The 15,442-nt window shown below is 49.7% G+C and overlaps 1 protein-coding gene across 1 annotated transcript; it reads right to left on the bottom strand.

Annotated features, from left to right (window-relative positions):
• Window positions 1-2,255: 2,255 nt before the first annotated feature.
• Window positions 2,256-7,057, bottom strand: Smim45 (small integral membrane protein 45). The gene is given in 2 exon segments (NM_001395967.2): window positions 2,256-3,351; window positions 6,793-7,057. A coding segment is annotated over 1 exon segment (207 nt). The 5' UTR covers window positions 3,338-3,351; window positions 6,793-7,057; the 3' UTR covers window positions 2,256-3,130.
• Window positions 7,058-15,442: the final 8,385 nt, after the last annotated feature.

The following is a 15,442-nucleotide window of genomic DNA, read 5'->3' as shown; positions in this document are numbered from 1 at the left end:
GGTCTGACGCTGTTTGTATTCAAATGCTAACTAAATTCTGTACCCCAAGACCTGGTGCTCCAAGACAAGCAGATCTTTTGTTGGGTACACTTTGCCTCCCTGCCACCCCACCCCCACCACCATTATCCATGGTTGGTTAATAAAAATGCCTACAGCCTGGGCTGGGCAGAAGAGAGGGGGCAGAGAAAGGTTTCTGGGCTTGGGGGTCTCAGGAGAGAAGAGAGGAAATGGAGGAAAAAGAGAAAGGAGATAGGTAGGTCGAGAGCACACAGCCATGAGACCCAGCCTGTGGGAGCAGGAGTGGCCGGGTAGGACAGCAAGAGATCTCTCGGGATTACTGACGGGAAAAAAGACAAAACAGCACAGAGGGTCCATATCTGCCCAGCTCTGGTGCGTTAAGGCTTACTATAAATATAAAGGTTTGTGTCTTTTATTTGGGAACTAAGTGATCAAATGTGGGGTAGGAACCCCTGAATAATATTCATGACAGACAACACTGAGCTTCAGGTCTTGGCTTCACACTTCTTGCCAATGAAATTGTCACACACACACACACACACACACACACACACACAAAATATCACAAGGGACTTGTGACACCAGAAACCTCAAATGTCAGAAGTTTAACCTGTAGGGAAGAGATTTTAAAATACACAAAGGCCTGGCATTGCAGAAGAAACTGAGGCAGTACAGGATGTGGTACCCAGTGTGTATGCTGGCCCCCATGGTTTTGTGGGGTGATCTAAAAAACGCGGGAAGGTCTCTTCCCTCTAGAGGGTCCGTATAGAGCCCACTCACCTGCTGGTCACTCTGGCACATTCTGACTGCCAACAGTTCACATTCAGATCCCTCACGCTCAAGTTCACCAAAATCCACATAGCCTTCCCTTCAACTTCCAGTCCCTTTCCCAAGAGAGAGTAAAGATAGTGAACCTAAATGACCTGACCCTTCTATTCCATAAGCTTGTTTCCTCTCCTTCACCCTTCCTTCCTTCCTTCCTTCCTTCCTCCCTTCCTTCCTTAGTCAGGGTCACCTTCAACTATAGGATCAGCTCAGCTCTGGCTCAAGGGACTAGAGGAGTCTAACCAATCAGGGTACCCCAACCAGAATTCACATGCTTTGGAGGCCAATAAAAGTCTACCTTCAGAACTTTCTCACCTTTAGGAGACCACCTTGTGCCTCATCTATTTTGTTCTAGAAGATTCTTTATCGAGGATTGCTTGTTTTATTTTTGTTTTGTGGTTTGTTTGGGTTTTTTTTTTTTAAAGACAGGATCTCAATAGGCAGTGATGGCTCAACCCTTTCATCCCAGCACTTGGGAAGCAGGTGGATCTCTATGAGTTTGAGATCTAGAGAGTGAGTTCTAAGACAGCCAAGGCTACACAGAGGAACGCTGTCTCAAACAAACAAACAAACAAACAAACAAACATGACAGTACCTCCCTCTGTAGCCCTGGGACCCACCTACCTCTGCCTCCTGAGTGATGGGATTAAAAGCATGCACCCCCACTCCCTGTCCTAAGTGGACTTTTCCATTAGATGCACAGCTACCCAGCTCAAGGCTGCATTCCCCAGCCTCCCTTGCAGCTAGGATAGTTATGTGTTTAACTATCAAGCAAAGGAGATACATAGAGATACTTATACCACCACCAGATGCCCTCTAGGGAAGCTCACCTCCCTGCCTCCCACCCCAACCCAACCCCATCTCCCAGATACCTGGCTGCTCAGGAAGCAGCTCATGCTGAGCAGGCAATATCCCAGGTGTGGCAAAGCAACAAGTGGAGCCTCGGAGTCCTTGAGTGGACATGGACACCAAACCAGCTCTGGTTCACCCGCTCTGTGTTTATACCTGCTGTTCTTCATCTTAGTGACTATTTTTCTCTCCTAGCCTGTCTTCTACTCCAGGGACTCCAGTGAACACGTGTCCTCAGGAGCTGCAGAGACAGCTCAGGGTCCTCCGATGGACTCAAGTTTCCCTTCCAAAATCCATGTCAGATGACCCACCACCACCTATAACTCCAGTTCTCTCCATCCTCCAAGGGGACTTGCAGGCATTTAGCACAGCTTCTAGTGGGTAGCATGCCAGATGCTAAACATCCTTCTACAGTCACAGGACACTCATATCCAACAATGGCCCGTGCTGTTAGCTGAGACTCTCTGCTCACCTTTGCTGAGATTGGGTGTTACCATCCCCAGTGCAGGGACCACTAAGCTGTTATGTTTTTCACAAGGAGCCACTTTGAGAAAGAATAATGCTGCAAAGGTGGCCATGAAACCTTTATTAGTATTGCATAAATGAAGATGGAAGCCTCAGCAGGAGAGAGGGAGGGAGGCTGCCAATTTGTATGCAAAGTCAAGTAATGAAACCTCCACACAGGAGGGGCTTCCGGGTTGGGCAGGCAGGGCTAAGCTCAACCCTGGAAGTGCAGCATGGGACAGAAAGAGAGCCTGGGCAGCCTAGAGAAAGGGTGGAACCTACTGTGTACTGTCCCACTGTCCCCCAGAGCCTGCTTTGCCTGGGATTTCTCTCTCTCTCTCCCTCTCTCTCTCTCTCTCTCTCTCTCTCTCTCTCTCTCTCTCTCTCTCTCACACACACACACACACACACACACACACACACACACACACACACACACGCACACACACACCCTTCACAAAGTCTTGCCCTTCTGCACCGCCCCCCACCATACACTTGTTCTAAACCTGACCCCTCAAAGGTGGGCGGGGCAGATCGATACCAAGCTGGCATCCTTCTGAATTAGATTCTTTTCCTTGGGTCAGCTTTGAGTGCTGTCCAGCTCAGCTGCGAGGCAGAGACCGGAGCAGAAAGCAACCGGGAGTGCAGTGGGACAGTCATACCTGAATCCAGGTAGAGTGGCAGAGGGAAGGACAGCACAAAGGCACTGAGGGCTAGTGGAGGATGTCCCCAGAGCTAGGAAGGGAAGGCATGGGGTGAACGGGCTCGACTCTGGGATTTTGATCCCACAGCAATAAGTAAGATCCAAGTGCCTGGTTTCTACAGAAAGGGGCTTCCCTGAACAACAAGGACCTCTACTGGGCTGCAGATTGGTGGATGGAAAGAACGATCAGAGGAGTCGTCCTCTGTCAGCTCGGAGGGTCTCAAGGCAGCCTCAGACTTCTGGGCCTCCGAAAGCCAGGTTGTCCCGCACCATCAGCGTCTTGCGGAGATCACGGTCCACCAGGGGGCGCTGCATGCGCCACTTGTGCGCCTCCTGCAGGCCAGGTTCGAAGTAGTAGATGCAGGCTCCAAAGCCCACCAGGATTAGGACGGAGATGACCAGGTAGACGGGCACAAACCAGTCCAGAAAGTGCGGCATCGCGCCGGCTTTGGCTGCCAAGACAGAGACATGAGGACACAAGAACGCTCCGTGGTAGTAGCCACCGAGAGAGAGAGAGAGAGAGAGAGAGAGAGAGAGAGAGAGAGAGAGAGAGAGAGAGAGAGAGAGAGAGAGAGAGAGAAGAGAGAGAGATGCACCTTCCCCATCAGATGGGAAGTGCCTAGGGGAGTGGGGTCCCTGAGCAGACCTCAAGGTGATTCAGCAGCTCAGGCCTTCTGCCTTCAGCATGCACCATGCTGTCCTCTTCACATGAGAACACTCAGCTCATCCTTCAAGGAAGAGATTTATAGCCAAGAGCTGCTCTGGCTCCAGGCCCCATCTAACGTCTGTGCTTTCAGACAAGTGGCCTAAGTCTGGGCCTCGGCTACATCAGATGGTAGGGGAAACCAGTACAACTCCAGCACAGGTCGTGATGAGCGTTCATGGATGATTAATCCTTGCTGGTGGGGCGGGGGCGGGGACATGCATGCGCAAAGCACTCACTGAAAGAGGACAAGGCGTGGAGGAGCCTCCTCCGCTCTCTGCACCCTGAGGCCCCGCTGAACCTGGTGTTCTCACTAGCCAGAGCTGCTCCTTGCCAACACACCTACCCACTCTCACACACAAGGATGTCTTGGGGCAACAGGCAAGTCGCCGCCTGGTGAACTTACGGAGTTCACTCACCCACCCCCAGGGCACCTGATCTGTTATCAATAGAGTCTACATAGCCCATTTTTGTGATTATGAGGCCACCGTCACTGGTGCCGTATAACTTGGGTACGATCAGGGGTTCTCTGGCTATAAATGGAAACGGCAGCTCCTGGGTGATAGCGGCTCTGCGGCCGCTATGTGGGGTAAGGTATGGAGGAGGATTTTCCCACACCAGTGACTGCCATGTGCGTGCTCTAAGGTGTCGTTACACTCTGCCCTTCCGTTTCCTTAGCTATAGAAAGAGAACAAAATGGGACTCACTTCCTAAGTACATTGTAAATCAAACTTAAGCATTTTTATTACGTGTTTCTTATCACGCATGTGTGCGCGATCGCATGCATGCGCGCATGCGTGGAAGTATGCGCACATGCATGAGAGGGAGGGTCATAGCTTGAGGGGGGCGATGAGAGGGTAACTCTCAGATGTTGAATTGTCGGTAAGGGTCCTGGAGATTAAATTCAGGCTTCCAGGCAAGGCAGGAAGTGAGTCCACTAGTGAGCTGCCTCACCAGCCCCATTTTTCCTGTATGTTTGTTTTTTAATGTTTTAGTTGAGCATGGTGGCTCACACCTAGAATCCCAGCACCCAGGAGGCAGAGGCAGGTGGATCTCAGAATTTGATGGCAGCTTAGTCTACAGAGTGAGTTCTGGGACAGCCAGGCTATACCCTGTCTGGGGGGAAAAAAACAACCAAAAGAAGTTTTTAAAAATGGTTTTAAGACAGGGTCTCATATAGTCTAGGTTGGCCTCAGTTTGCCAGTAACCTTGAACTTCTGTTCCTTCTGCCTTCCCTTCCTAGTGCTGGGATTACAAGACTGCCACAGCACAGCTGGTTTTTGCAGTACTGGGCATCAAACCCAGGGCTTCGCGGATCCAGGCAGGCTCTCTACTAAGTGGGTCCCCAGCTCCTCACTGTGGGTTTCAGACAGTACCACCTTGGGCAAAGCCTCGCACACACATAATCAGCAATGCACCTGCGTTGGCGACTGTTACTTTGAAGGAGCCTCAAAGGGAGAAAGGGGAGCATGTAACTCGATTCACAATAGCCATGTGAACCCAGCCTCCTTAGACTCTGTCCCTGTGGTGGCTTGGATGGGGATGGTCGCCATAGGTTCTTATGTTTGAACCCTTAGTCCCCAGTTGGTAGAGCTGTCTGGGAAGGATTAGGAGGTGTGGCCTTGTTGGAGAAGGTATGTCACTGGGGGGCAGCTTTGAGTTTTCAAGAACCCACACCATTCCCTCCCACACACCCCGCTCCTACTCACGAATCAAAATATGAGCCCTCAGCTCTTCCTGCCACCACTGCCTTTCCTCCACCTTCATGGTCTCTACCCCTCTGAAACCATGATCCCAACTTACTTTTAAGTTTCCTGGGTCATGGTGTTTTTTGTGACAACAATAGAAAAGTAAAAATGCAAAACAAAAGAAAAGAAAAAACAAACAAAAAATACCCACCATCTACCCTCTGTCAGCATCCCTACCTCGTGTCCCATGCTGGATGCTATCACAGAACTGGGTACCAGTCACCCGCTGCCAGGCAACCCTCATCTTTATGTCTGCTTTTACTTTCCCTACACTGTTCTTTGCACCTTTGTTTACTAGGCAAACTTTTTAGCCAATCATGTTCGAGTATAGAAAGATGAGGGGATCCATTTACCTCAGTCCTGTACCTGGGAAAGCATGGCCCAAGGAGCCCCCTTGTGCATACTTGGCGGGGACAGTATTTTCACAGAGCTTAGCCAGGGCATGTTGGCTGGGTGTTACTGTCCAGGGACCAAGGACAAAACAGAAGCCCAGACAAAGGATTACCCAACGGAGAAGTGGTGGCGCTGGAAGCCCATTCCCAGTGATGACTGAGGTTTGGGTCACATGCCACAGGGAAAATCTTCCCAAGCATGAGGAGATGGGCCACTGGGGCTTCTGGTGGTGGTGGTGAGGGAGTGGACAGAATCACCTCCAGAACAGGTTCGAGAGAAATGCCAATATTCTAACCTCCAAACTCCAGCTCCTCCTGTCCCCTCACCCCTCCATCTCCAGGTCATCTGTAACCTTGTGGGAGGGAAAGATGCTGCTTCTTCCTGAATCCCCCTCGCCCCCGGGTTTCCATTGGCTGTCTTGAAATAAGGGCAACTGCTAAAGGTGCCCTATTTCTAGAGGGATAAATTAAAGGGCAGTTACCATCTCGAGTCAGGACTAGAGCGTCGGAGGTGGGGACGCGGTGCAGCACCCAGCACCTCGTCGCATCGTCCTTTCTGGAGAGGCAGTAAAGAGTGCAGAATTGCTGGGTGCTGTTGCTGGGAGAGAAAGGGGCCGCAGGGCTGCACAAAACCTAACTGTGCAAATGAGAGTCTGGAACAAAGCAGTGTTTATTTCACAGGCAACACCATAGATCTGCGGTGCAGAGTTTGGGGGTCCCTCTGCCTTCCCAATACTCTCAACAAAAGTCCATGCATTCTAGGGCAACAGAGGACTCCTAGACCTTCTCCTGATTTCTTGGGGGACTGGCATAATTAAAAAGGAAAAACATCCCCGAGCCATCTCTGTGACCTTGGACCACTCCTCACCCTCTGGGCTGCAGGCTTCAGTATGCACAATGGCTGGGTGACTGTGGCCACTGCCAGATGGTCTCTAAGAACATCGCCAAGCCTGTTCCAGCCCAGGTCCTGCCTGGGACAGTATGAAGGTTGCAGAGCCCCACTCCCTGTCTCCCAAGCCTCTAAGCAACACGGCATGCCTGCAGACTCACCTCATACCCGTAGACGCCCGTTCTGCAGTCTCTGCACAGAGCCAGATGCCTCAGTCTGAGTGGCTCAGTGTTGGCCAGTGGACTCAATCACAGCTGCTGTCCCCAGAGACACTGCCATCTGCGGCCACTGTGAGAGCTAGAGGCAGAGAGCGACAGGCCACTACTCCCACGGGAGACGGAGTTTGTCTGGTCTGGAGGCCTCTGAGTGGGCCTAGAGGCAGCAGTCTTGGGCTGGCTTGGCACCCTGGTACCTCTCCTTACTATCAAAGACCCTTCTCTCTGCACCCCCACATTCAGGATAGCAGGAGGTGGGACCTGTCTCAGCCAATCAGCAGCCAGACAGAACAAGGGCTTTATCCTCTGTTGCCCTGGCAACCAGCTTTCTTTTCTGGATCTCTCTACTGTACACGTGGTATGAAGGATGACAGGGAGGACAGAATTCCGGGAGGATGAGAGTCACCCAGCAGGGAATAGGTCCCACAGAGGGGAGGAAACCCAGTGCAGACTAGGGTGTCTGGCAGGTGGATAGGGACGCACCAACAGTAACAGGCAGTGCTAACGAGGGTTCCATGTTATAAAGTGAGGCCCAGGACTGGGACTGAGAGCCAGTATGTGTCAGCTCTGTGCACCTCTTGCTTTTGGTCAGACACTGTTTTTCAGTCCTTCATTTCAGTGAACCCACCACCAAGGTCGGCACTCTAGCCTGCTTTCGGGGTTGCCTCTGACAGCTGCTCCCCCTTCTGCCTTATTTCTACAGATCCCCAGGCATACGCGTCCCCACCTCGCCTTACTGCTAGTGGCTGTGGACCCTACTTGACCATGAGTCAGCCCAGACCCAGACAAGCGAAGCTGCTGGATTCAAAGCCAAGGGCAAGATTGGGCATATGAGACTCAAGCTGTCAACCTGGGTCCCCCCGCAACCCCCATCGGCTCTAGACAGTCTGTAGCTTATAAGGTGTCTCCTTCAGTTCAAATTCCGTGAACACCAACGGCTGTGTCTCCAAAGGATAGAACAAGCCCTCAGGGCCCAGAGGTGCAGAAGAGGCTTTGAGGATGCAGTTCCCCAGAGTCTATTCCCAGAAACCCAAGGACGGGCAGAGGGAAAAGGTGGCTCTGGGTGAGGTAGCTCTGGGGCCCTCGGTCCCCTAATGTCACCATGCCACCTGTTGTGCAGCTGTAGTGGGTCCCTCCCAACACGTGTGGTTAAGGAGTAAGTTGAGGGTCCAGGGGTTTTTTTTAACTTCAAGTGCATCAGGGAAAGCAAACCCATTATACCCATAGATCACTTTGTAATTATTTCAATGTGTATCTATTTGTGTACCATGCTGTGCTCTGTGTGGCGGTCAGAGGTCAACTTGCATGAATCTGTTCTCTTCCACTGCATGGGTTCCAGGAAGTGAAGTCGGGTTATTAGGTTTGAGACAACAAGTACCTTACCTGCTGAGCCACCTCACTGGACCGATTCTTTTCTTCCTTTGGTGCTAGGGATGGAACCCACAACGTCACACGCACTAAGTATGAGAGCTCTGCTCCACCACATCTGGTTTATGTAACAGCTTCCTCTTGTCGATATGCTTTTGAGAACTGTGCTATGTGGCTCTGCCCATCCCGGAACTCACTATGCAGACGACACTGGCCTCGATCTATCTTCCTCTGTCTCTCAAGGGCCAGGGGATAGGCTATTTCTTCACCAGTGAATGAGCCAATTCAAGCCAGATTAGCATATACTAAAAGCAGGTTGTGGGGAAGCTGCTCTAGGACAGTTCACTGGCTCCAAAGACTGAGGCCAGGGAAGTCACCATGGGAAAAGGTGGGTAAGGGGGAGGGGAGGAGAGAGAGAGAGAGAGAGAGAGAGAGAGAGAGAGAGAGAGAAGAAGAAGAAGAAGAAGAAGAAGAAGAAGAAGAAGAAGAGGAGGAGGAAGAGGAGGAGGAGGAAGAGGAAGAGGAAGGAGGAAGAGGAGGAAGAGGAGGAAGAGGAAGAGGAGGAGGAAGAGGAGGTAGAGGAGGAAGAAGAGGAGGAGGAGGAAGAGGAAGAAGAAAAGGAAGAGGAAGAAGGAAGGAGGAAGAGGAGGAGGAGGAAGAGGAGGAGGAGGAAGAAGAGGAAGAAGAAAAGGAAGAGGAGGAGGAGGAAGAGGAGGAGGAGGAATAAGAAGAGGAAGAAGAAAAGGAAGAGGAGGAGGAGGAAGAGGAGGAGGAGGAAGAAGAAGAGGAAGAAGAAAAGGAAGAGGAGGAAGAGGAAGAGGAGGAGGAGGAAGAGGAGGAGGAGGAAGAAGAAAAGGAAGAGGAGGAGGAGGAAGAAGAAAAGGAAGAGGAGGAGGAGGAAGAAGAAGAAAAGGAAGAGGAGGAGGAAGAAGAGGAGGAGGAGGAAGAGGAGGAGGAAGAGGAAAAGGAAGAGGAAGAGGAGGAGGAGGAGAAGGAGGAGGAGGAGGAGGAGGAGAAGGAGGAGGAGGAGGAGGAGGAGGAGGAGGAGGAGGAGGAGGAGGAGGAGGAGGAGAGCCAGAAAGAGGCCAACATAACCGGATTATATAGGAAAAAACTTCTGAGGGAAGGGCAGCCCAGACACTGGGCTGGTAAGTTCAGGGTTGGGGACAGGGTATTCGAGATAGGGCCTGAGGGATGCTGGGAGAAACTGAAGGCCAGGTCTGCTTTGATATGTAAAATACGCACCCAGTCCCTTGTCCTGAGAAGCCAAACACTGGGACTAAAGGCTTGACCAATGTGTATAGTAGCTTCATATGTGTCAATTATGTCACACAAAAAAAATCTGTAAAGTGTGATAAATGGTCTGTAGGTATCGTTTTAGCCACTAACTCTTTTAGTCATAGGAAAACTTACAGGGCCCTCAATGTGTAACAGAGGTAAAAGCCAGGGTGGCTTCTGTAAAGAGATGAGGTCTCTGGACCGCAACACTCAAATTCCCCATCTTTCACAGACAGCCCACCAGAACCTCACAGAAGCCAATCTTAAGAAAAACGTTAGCTGAGCGGCGGCAGTGAAGCACACCTTCAATCCCAGAGTTCGAGAGGCAGAGCCAAGTGGATCTCTGTGAGTTTGAGACCAGCCTGGTCTACAGAGCTAGTTATAAGACAGCCAAGGCTACGTAAAGAAATTCTGTCTCAAAAACAAAACAAAACAAAACAAAAAAAAGGAAGAAAAAAAGTTGACTCAGAAGTCTCATTGAAAGATTTCATAGGCTGAACCCCTGAGGCCTGTGCCTGGCCTTCTTGCCAGTCCTGATCTGCATCACCGTATAGCATCTATACAGACATCTTCTGTACCGCTGGCAGCATTGGTAAGCACCAACTGTCCTATGTGTGGATTCCCAAGGGGCATTTAATGCACGTTTATCTGTCACCCTTGCCTGTGGCTTCCTGGCTGCTTCCCTCAGGACTCTCTACCTCAGCTGCTGTTTTGAGGATGGCTCCATGAAGCTGATGATTACCCCTGAGATCTGAGTTCTCTGTGCCCCTGAGTGCTCCTGCCTTGCCAAGGCAGGACTCTGTTGACTCACTGGGTCTCAGCCTGGAACCTTCTAGAAAACCCAGATGAAATCAAAGTCTTTTCATGGCCTATGACTCATCTGGTCCCTCATGTCTTCCCCTCCTCCAACCTCCTCGTGCTCCAGCTTCAGCAGTGCCCACTCTCAGCAGTGCCCACTCTCAGCAGTGCCCACTCCCAGCACTGGGGTTCTCTGCATCTGTCATCCACCACTGGGGGTGTCTCTGCATCTCAAGTCTTTCTGTGAAGCTTTTTACCCTTTATTGGTCCCTCCCTCTAAATGAGTCCCAATATCTTCTCAGAGAGCCTCCCTTGGCCCAAATAGCTTCCTCCCATCCATCACTCCCTCTCCTGCTCTAGTTCTGTCTTCATGGTACCTGTTAATGTCTGATTTTCAGGGAGCCCCTTGAAGCACCATGCCATTAGAATCAAAGTGCTACCTGTGTGGGGGACAGCAGCTCCATGAAGACATTTAGTTCCTCCTCTCTCTACATGAAACAAGTTTAGTGTTCAGTGATGATTTGGACTGGTTAGGGGGTGAGACCTTGTTTCTCTTTGATATCATAATAAGGACAAGGTCATCACACTTGTCTCCTCCCATTGCAGGTTTGACATAATGTCTGGTCTATCTGTACTCCCAAGCTCAGGCATTCAGTCTGATATTTGTGAATGACTGACTAATGAGAATGAATGGATGGATGGATGTAAAGTAGTTCATTCATTCAACAAGCATTTATTAGCAACTACAATGTATCACTTTTAAAGTGTTGGACATACAAAGTGACAGAGTCCCTGAGCTCCTGTGTCTTTATTGGACAGACAATAGACAATTAAATTGTTAAGGAAACAGTTAGAGCTAGGGATGGTGGTGCATGCCCTTAATCCCTGCACTTGGGAGACAGAGGCAGGCAGATCTCTGAGAGTTAGTTCAAGTCCAGCTTGGTTTACATAGAAAGTTCTAGGACAGCTGGGGCTACAGTGAGACCCTGTGTCAAAAAACCAAAACCCAAACAAAACAAAAAGCAATATAGGGGCTGGAGAGCTGGCTCAGTGGTTAAGAACACTTGCTAATCTTGCAAAGGACTTAGCTTCCATTCCTAGCACCCACAAGACAGCTCACAACCAGCTATAATTCCAGTTCCATGGGATCTGGTTCCCTCTTCTGGCCAGCATAGGTATTGCATACATATGGTACACTTAAAGGTAAAACATTCATATACATAAAAAATAAATAAAAAGAGAGAGAGAGCAATCTGTCATATGCCCTTGAACATTTCAGGATGATTCTTGCTAGATAGACCAAGAAAACAGGATCCTAACAGCTCTGTACCCAGGCCTTTGCTCAGAATTGCATTTGGAGAGGTCACATGACTCCTGAGCCAAGAACAGACATGTTTATCAGCCACTATAAAGCTACCTACTAGGAAGCCAGATGGTGGTGGTGCACGCTTTTAATGCCAAGATTCCAGAGGCAGAGGCAGGCAGATATCTGAGCTCAAGGCCAGCCTGGTCTACAGAGTTCTAGGATAGCTAAAGCTACACAGAGAAACCTTGTCTGAGGAGAGAAAAACAAAACAAAACAAAACAAAACAAAAAAAACTACCCACTAGCTGCATGTAATGGTTTGTATATGCTCGCCCAGGGAGTGGCACTATTTAGAGGTGTGGCCTTGGAATAGACGTGGCCCTGTTGGAGTAGGTGTGTCACTGTGGGCGTGGGCTTTAATACCCTAGCTGCCTGGAGGTCAGTCTTCTGCTAGCAGACGTCAGATGAAGATGTAGAACTCTCAGCTCTGCCTGCACCATGTCTGCCTGGATGCTCCCAGGCTCCCGCCTTGATGGTAATGGACTGAACCTCTGAACCTGTAAGTCAGCCCCAATTAAATATTTTCCTGATATGTTGCCTTGGTCACGGTGTCTGTTCACAGCAGTAAAACGCCAGCTAAGACACTGTACAACATTCCCAATGGGCCACTGTGGAGTTCAACAGACATGGGAAAGCAACGCTCACCACTGCTTTTCATTCGATTTGATTTTAGAGATAAGGCCTCCTGTGTCCCAGGCTGGCTCCAAAGTCACTCTGTAACTGCGGATTGCACTGACCCTCTGACCCTCCTGCCTTTACCTTCCCAGTACTGAGATGGCAGGTGTGTGCCCCACACCCTGTTTTTGTCATGATGGGAGCCAGACCCAGAGCTTTGCATGTCTGAGGCAAGCAATCTGCTAACTGAGCCACATGGCCAGCTCATCGTGTTTCCAAACAGTAAGTAAAGCTGTGTGTCCTGCATCCCTTCCTGGAAGCTCTTGTCTCCTGGTAGCATCTAGCAGACGGGAATGAGCTAGATTATCTGTCTGTAGGCAGAACAGACAGACTCTTGGATGCTGAGAAGTTCGTGAAAAATGGTGTCAACATTAGTGCCACGGAGAAAGCAGACCGGAAACAATAAAGAAGCCTGGAGGTGTGGGGAGGTGTTATTTTAGGTAGGGCCATTAACAAAGACCCCTCTGGGCTCTCAGAGACTGAATCACCAACCAAAGGGCATACATGGGCTGGACCTAGGCCACACAAACACACACACACACACACACACACACACACACACACACACACAATTGTAACAGATGTGCACCTTGGTCTTCGTGCAAGTCCCCCAATGACTGGAGTGGGGGCTGTCCTTGACTTTGCTGCCTGCCTGTGGATCCTGTCCCCCTAACTAGGCTGCCTCGTCTGGCCTGCTTGGGAGAGGATGGGCCTAGTCTTGCGGTGGGCGATGATGTGCTAGGTTGAGTTAGTACCCAGGAGTGACCTCCCACTGCTCAGAGGAGAAGGGGAGGAGGGAGGGGAGCAGTTTTTTGAGGAGTGGACTGGGAGGACAGGGGTTGAGGGGGACTGTGATCGGGATGTAAAGTGAATAGACAAATTAATGAAAAAAGAAGAAGAAAAAGGGCCCCTCTGGGAACTACTTAAAAAGAGGAAGGAAGTTGCTAGGAGTGGGAGGGGCCGAAAAACTTCTATATGTTTATAAAAATGTCATGATGAAACCTGTTATTACATAGAACTAATATATGCAAATAGAAACATGTTTTTAAAATGGGTCAGTGAGATAGCCTCATGGGTAATGGTGCTTGCAGCCAGCCTCTGACCATCTGAGTTCAATATATGGGGCCTACAGGGCGGAGGGCAAGAACCAGCCTACCAACCACAGTCTTCTGATCTCCACTAACGCACTATGGCACTCATGCCCATAGATACACCGAAAGTGAGTAAAACATGCAAAATAAATAATGAAAAAAGAAAGCCCTCAGGCTGGAGAGATGGCTCAGTGGTTAAGAGCACTGACTGCTCTTCCAGAGAACCTGAGTTCAATTCCCAGCAACCATATGGTGGCTCCCAACCATCTGTAATAGGATCTGATGTCCTTTTCTCAAGACAACTACAGTGTACTTATATATAATAAATAATCTTTGAAAAAAAAAAGAAGGAAAGAAAGAAAGCCCTCCACCTGCACATGGCAGCCCCTGCCTATAATCCCAGCACTTGCAAAAGCTGATTGCCCAGAGTTGGAGGCCAAAGGGGTGCTGAGAGTAAAACCCTGTCTCAAAAACAAAACAAAAACCGCACGAGGGAGAGTGCCCTCGTGATATGTTAGAAGTGGAGCAGACGTATGAGTGAGGGGATGAACGGAGGAAGCTAGTTCTGATTAATTGGAGAATTTCATTCCAAGGGAACAGGATGGACCAAGATCCTGAACAGGGACAGCCTAGTGGCTGTTGAGCTGAAGGTGTGTTTGGAGGGTGAGGGCAAAGGCAAGGTCGGGGAGCTCGTCAGGAGCCAGGACTCGTGGGGGCCACGACAAGTATTTACAGCACAGGTTGGTTGGTTTGACCAAGGAAGTTGTGTGCTCTGATGTCGTCTCAAAAGGATCCTGATGCTCTAAGGAGAACGGCTGGCTTCCCTGGGAAGCTAGGTGAGAGCCAGGAGCTGGGGAGACAGCTCAGGTGACAGCAGCAGTCCTAGGTAAGGCTGAAGTGGTGAAGTGCATCTCTAAAGTAGAACACAGGGGCTTGCTAACCCACTAGATCCTAAAGGAATGACCAAACGCCTGGGCTTGGTGCAGCACACCCATAACTCCAGCACTCGTGGGGCAGAGGCCAGCCTGGGCTACATAACGAATTAAGGCCATCTGGAATATACAGAGTGAGAATTTGTTTTCTTAAAAAAAAAAAAAAAAACAAGTTTTTATCCTGAACAACCTTAAGGATGGAGCTAGCTTTCGGGCAGGAATATCATAAATGAGGGCGTTAACCTGAAGGCCTATCTAGTTCTTTATGTGTCTGGTGCCAGAGCAGAAATATCTCCATAGAAAGGGGGTGGGGGCTGGAAAAATGACTTAGTAGGTAAGAACACTTGCTGTGCAAGCATGAAGACCTGTGTTCAAATCCCCAGCACCCATAAAAAATGCTGTGCTTGCACCTGTAATCCCAGGGTTGGGGAAACGAAGAAACAGTTGGCCTTCCAGCTCGGTGAGAGACTTTCTCTTAAAGGAATAAGGCGGAGGGCAATAAAGAAACGAGACACCCAGTATCTTCCTGGGCTTGGGTCTGAGCACACAAACATTTTCATTCTAAAGAAGGAGAAGGAGCTGAGTACTGCAAGGATTTTCTGATGCAAAGGTATCAGGAATTCCAGTCATGCCAGGTAATAAACCTCACGTGAGCCATCTCTCCAGTCCGACAATTTTCTCGAAGGGTTTTCAAGTGGTTTGCATAGAAACAAGAATTTTTCTTAAAGCCACACAGTAACCCTCTTGTCCTGCATAAAGCAGGCCTAGTGCCCTGTAGAACTCTTTCAGCTCATGAATTTACCTGTTCATAGATTTAGGTCTATCTGCTTTTATCAGGTACCTTTTCTGGGACACCTATAGGCATTCTAAGTAGCCATTTTGTCCCCTATGCCAGGGAATTTCCTTTTGACCTAATAATCCAGCCTTTAAAAAAAGATTTATGTATTTATTTATTTATTTATGTGACTGTACACTGTAGCTGTCCTCAGACACACCAGAAAAGGGCATCAGATCCCATTACAGATGGTCGTGAGCCACCTCTCCAGTTCCCCAATCTGGCCTTTTGTACAGGATAAGGGGCTAGCTATG

The sequence above is a fragment of the Rattus norvegicus genome, chromosome 7 (genome assembly GCF_021556685.1).
Source record: "Rattus norvegicus strain SHRSP/BbbUtx chromosome 7, alternate assembly SHRSP_T2T, whole genome shotgun sequence".
Taxonomy (NCBI): domain Eukaryota; kingdom Metazoa; phylum Chordata; class Mammalia; order Rodentia; family Muridae; genus Rattus; species Rattus norvegicus.
The sequence above is the reverse complement of the archived record's forward strand: the minus strand, read 5'-3'. Positions and strand labels throughout refer to the sequence as shown.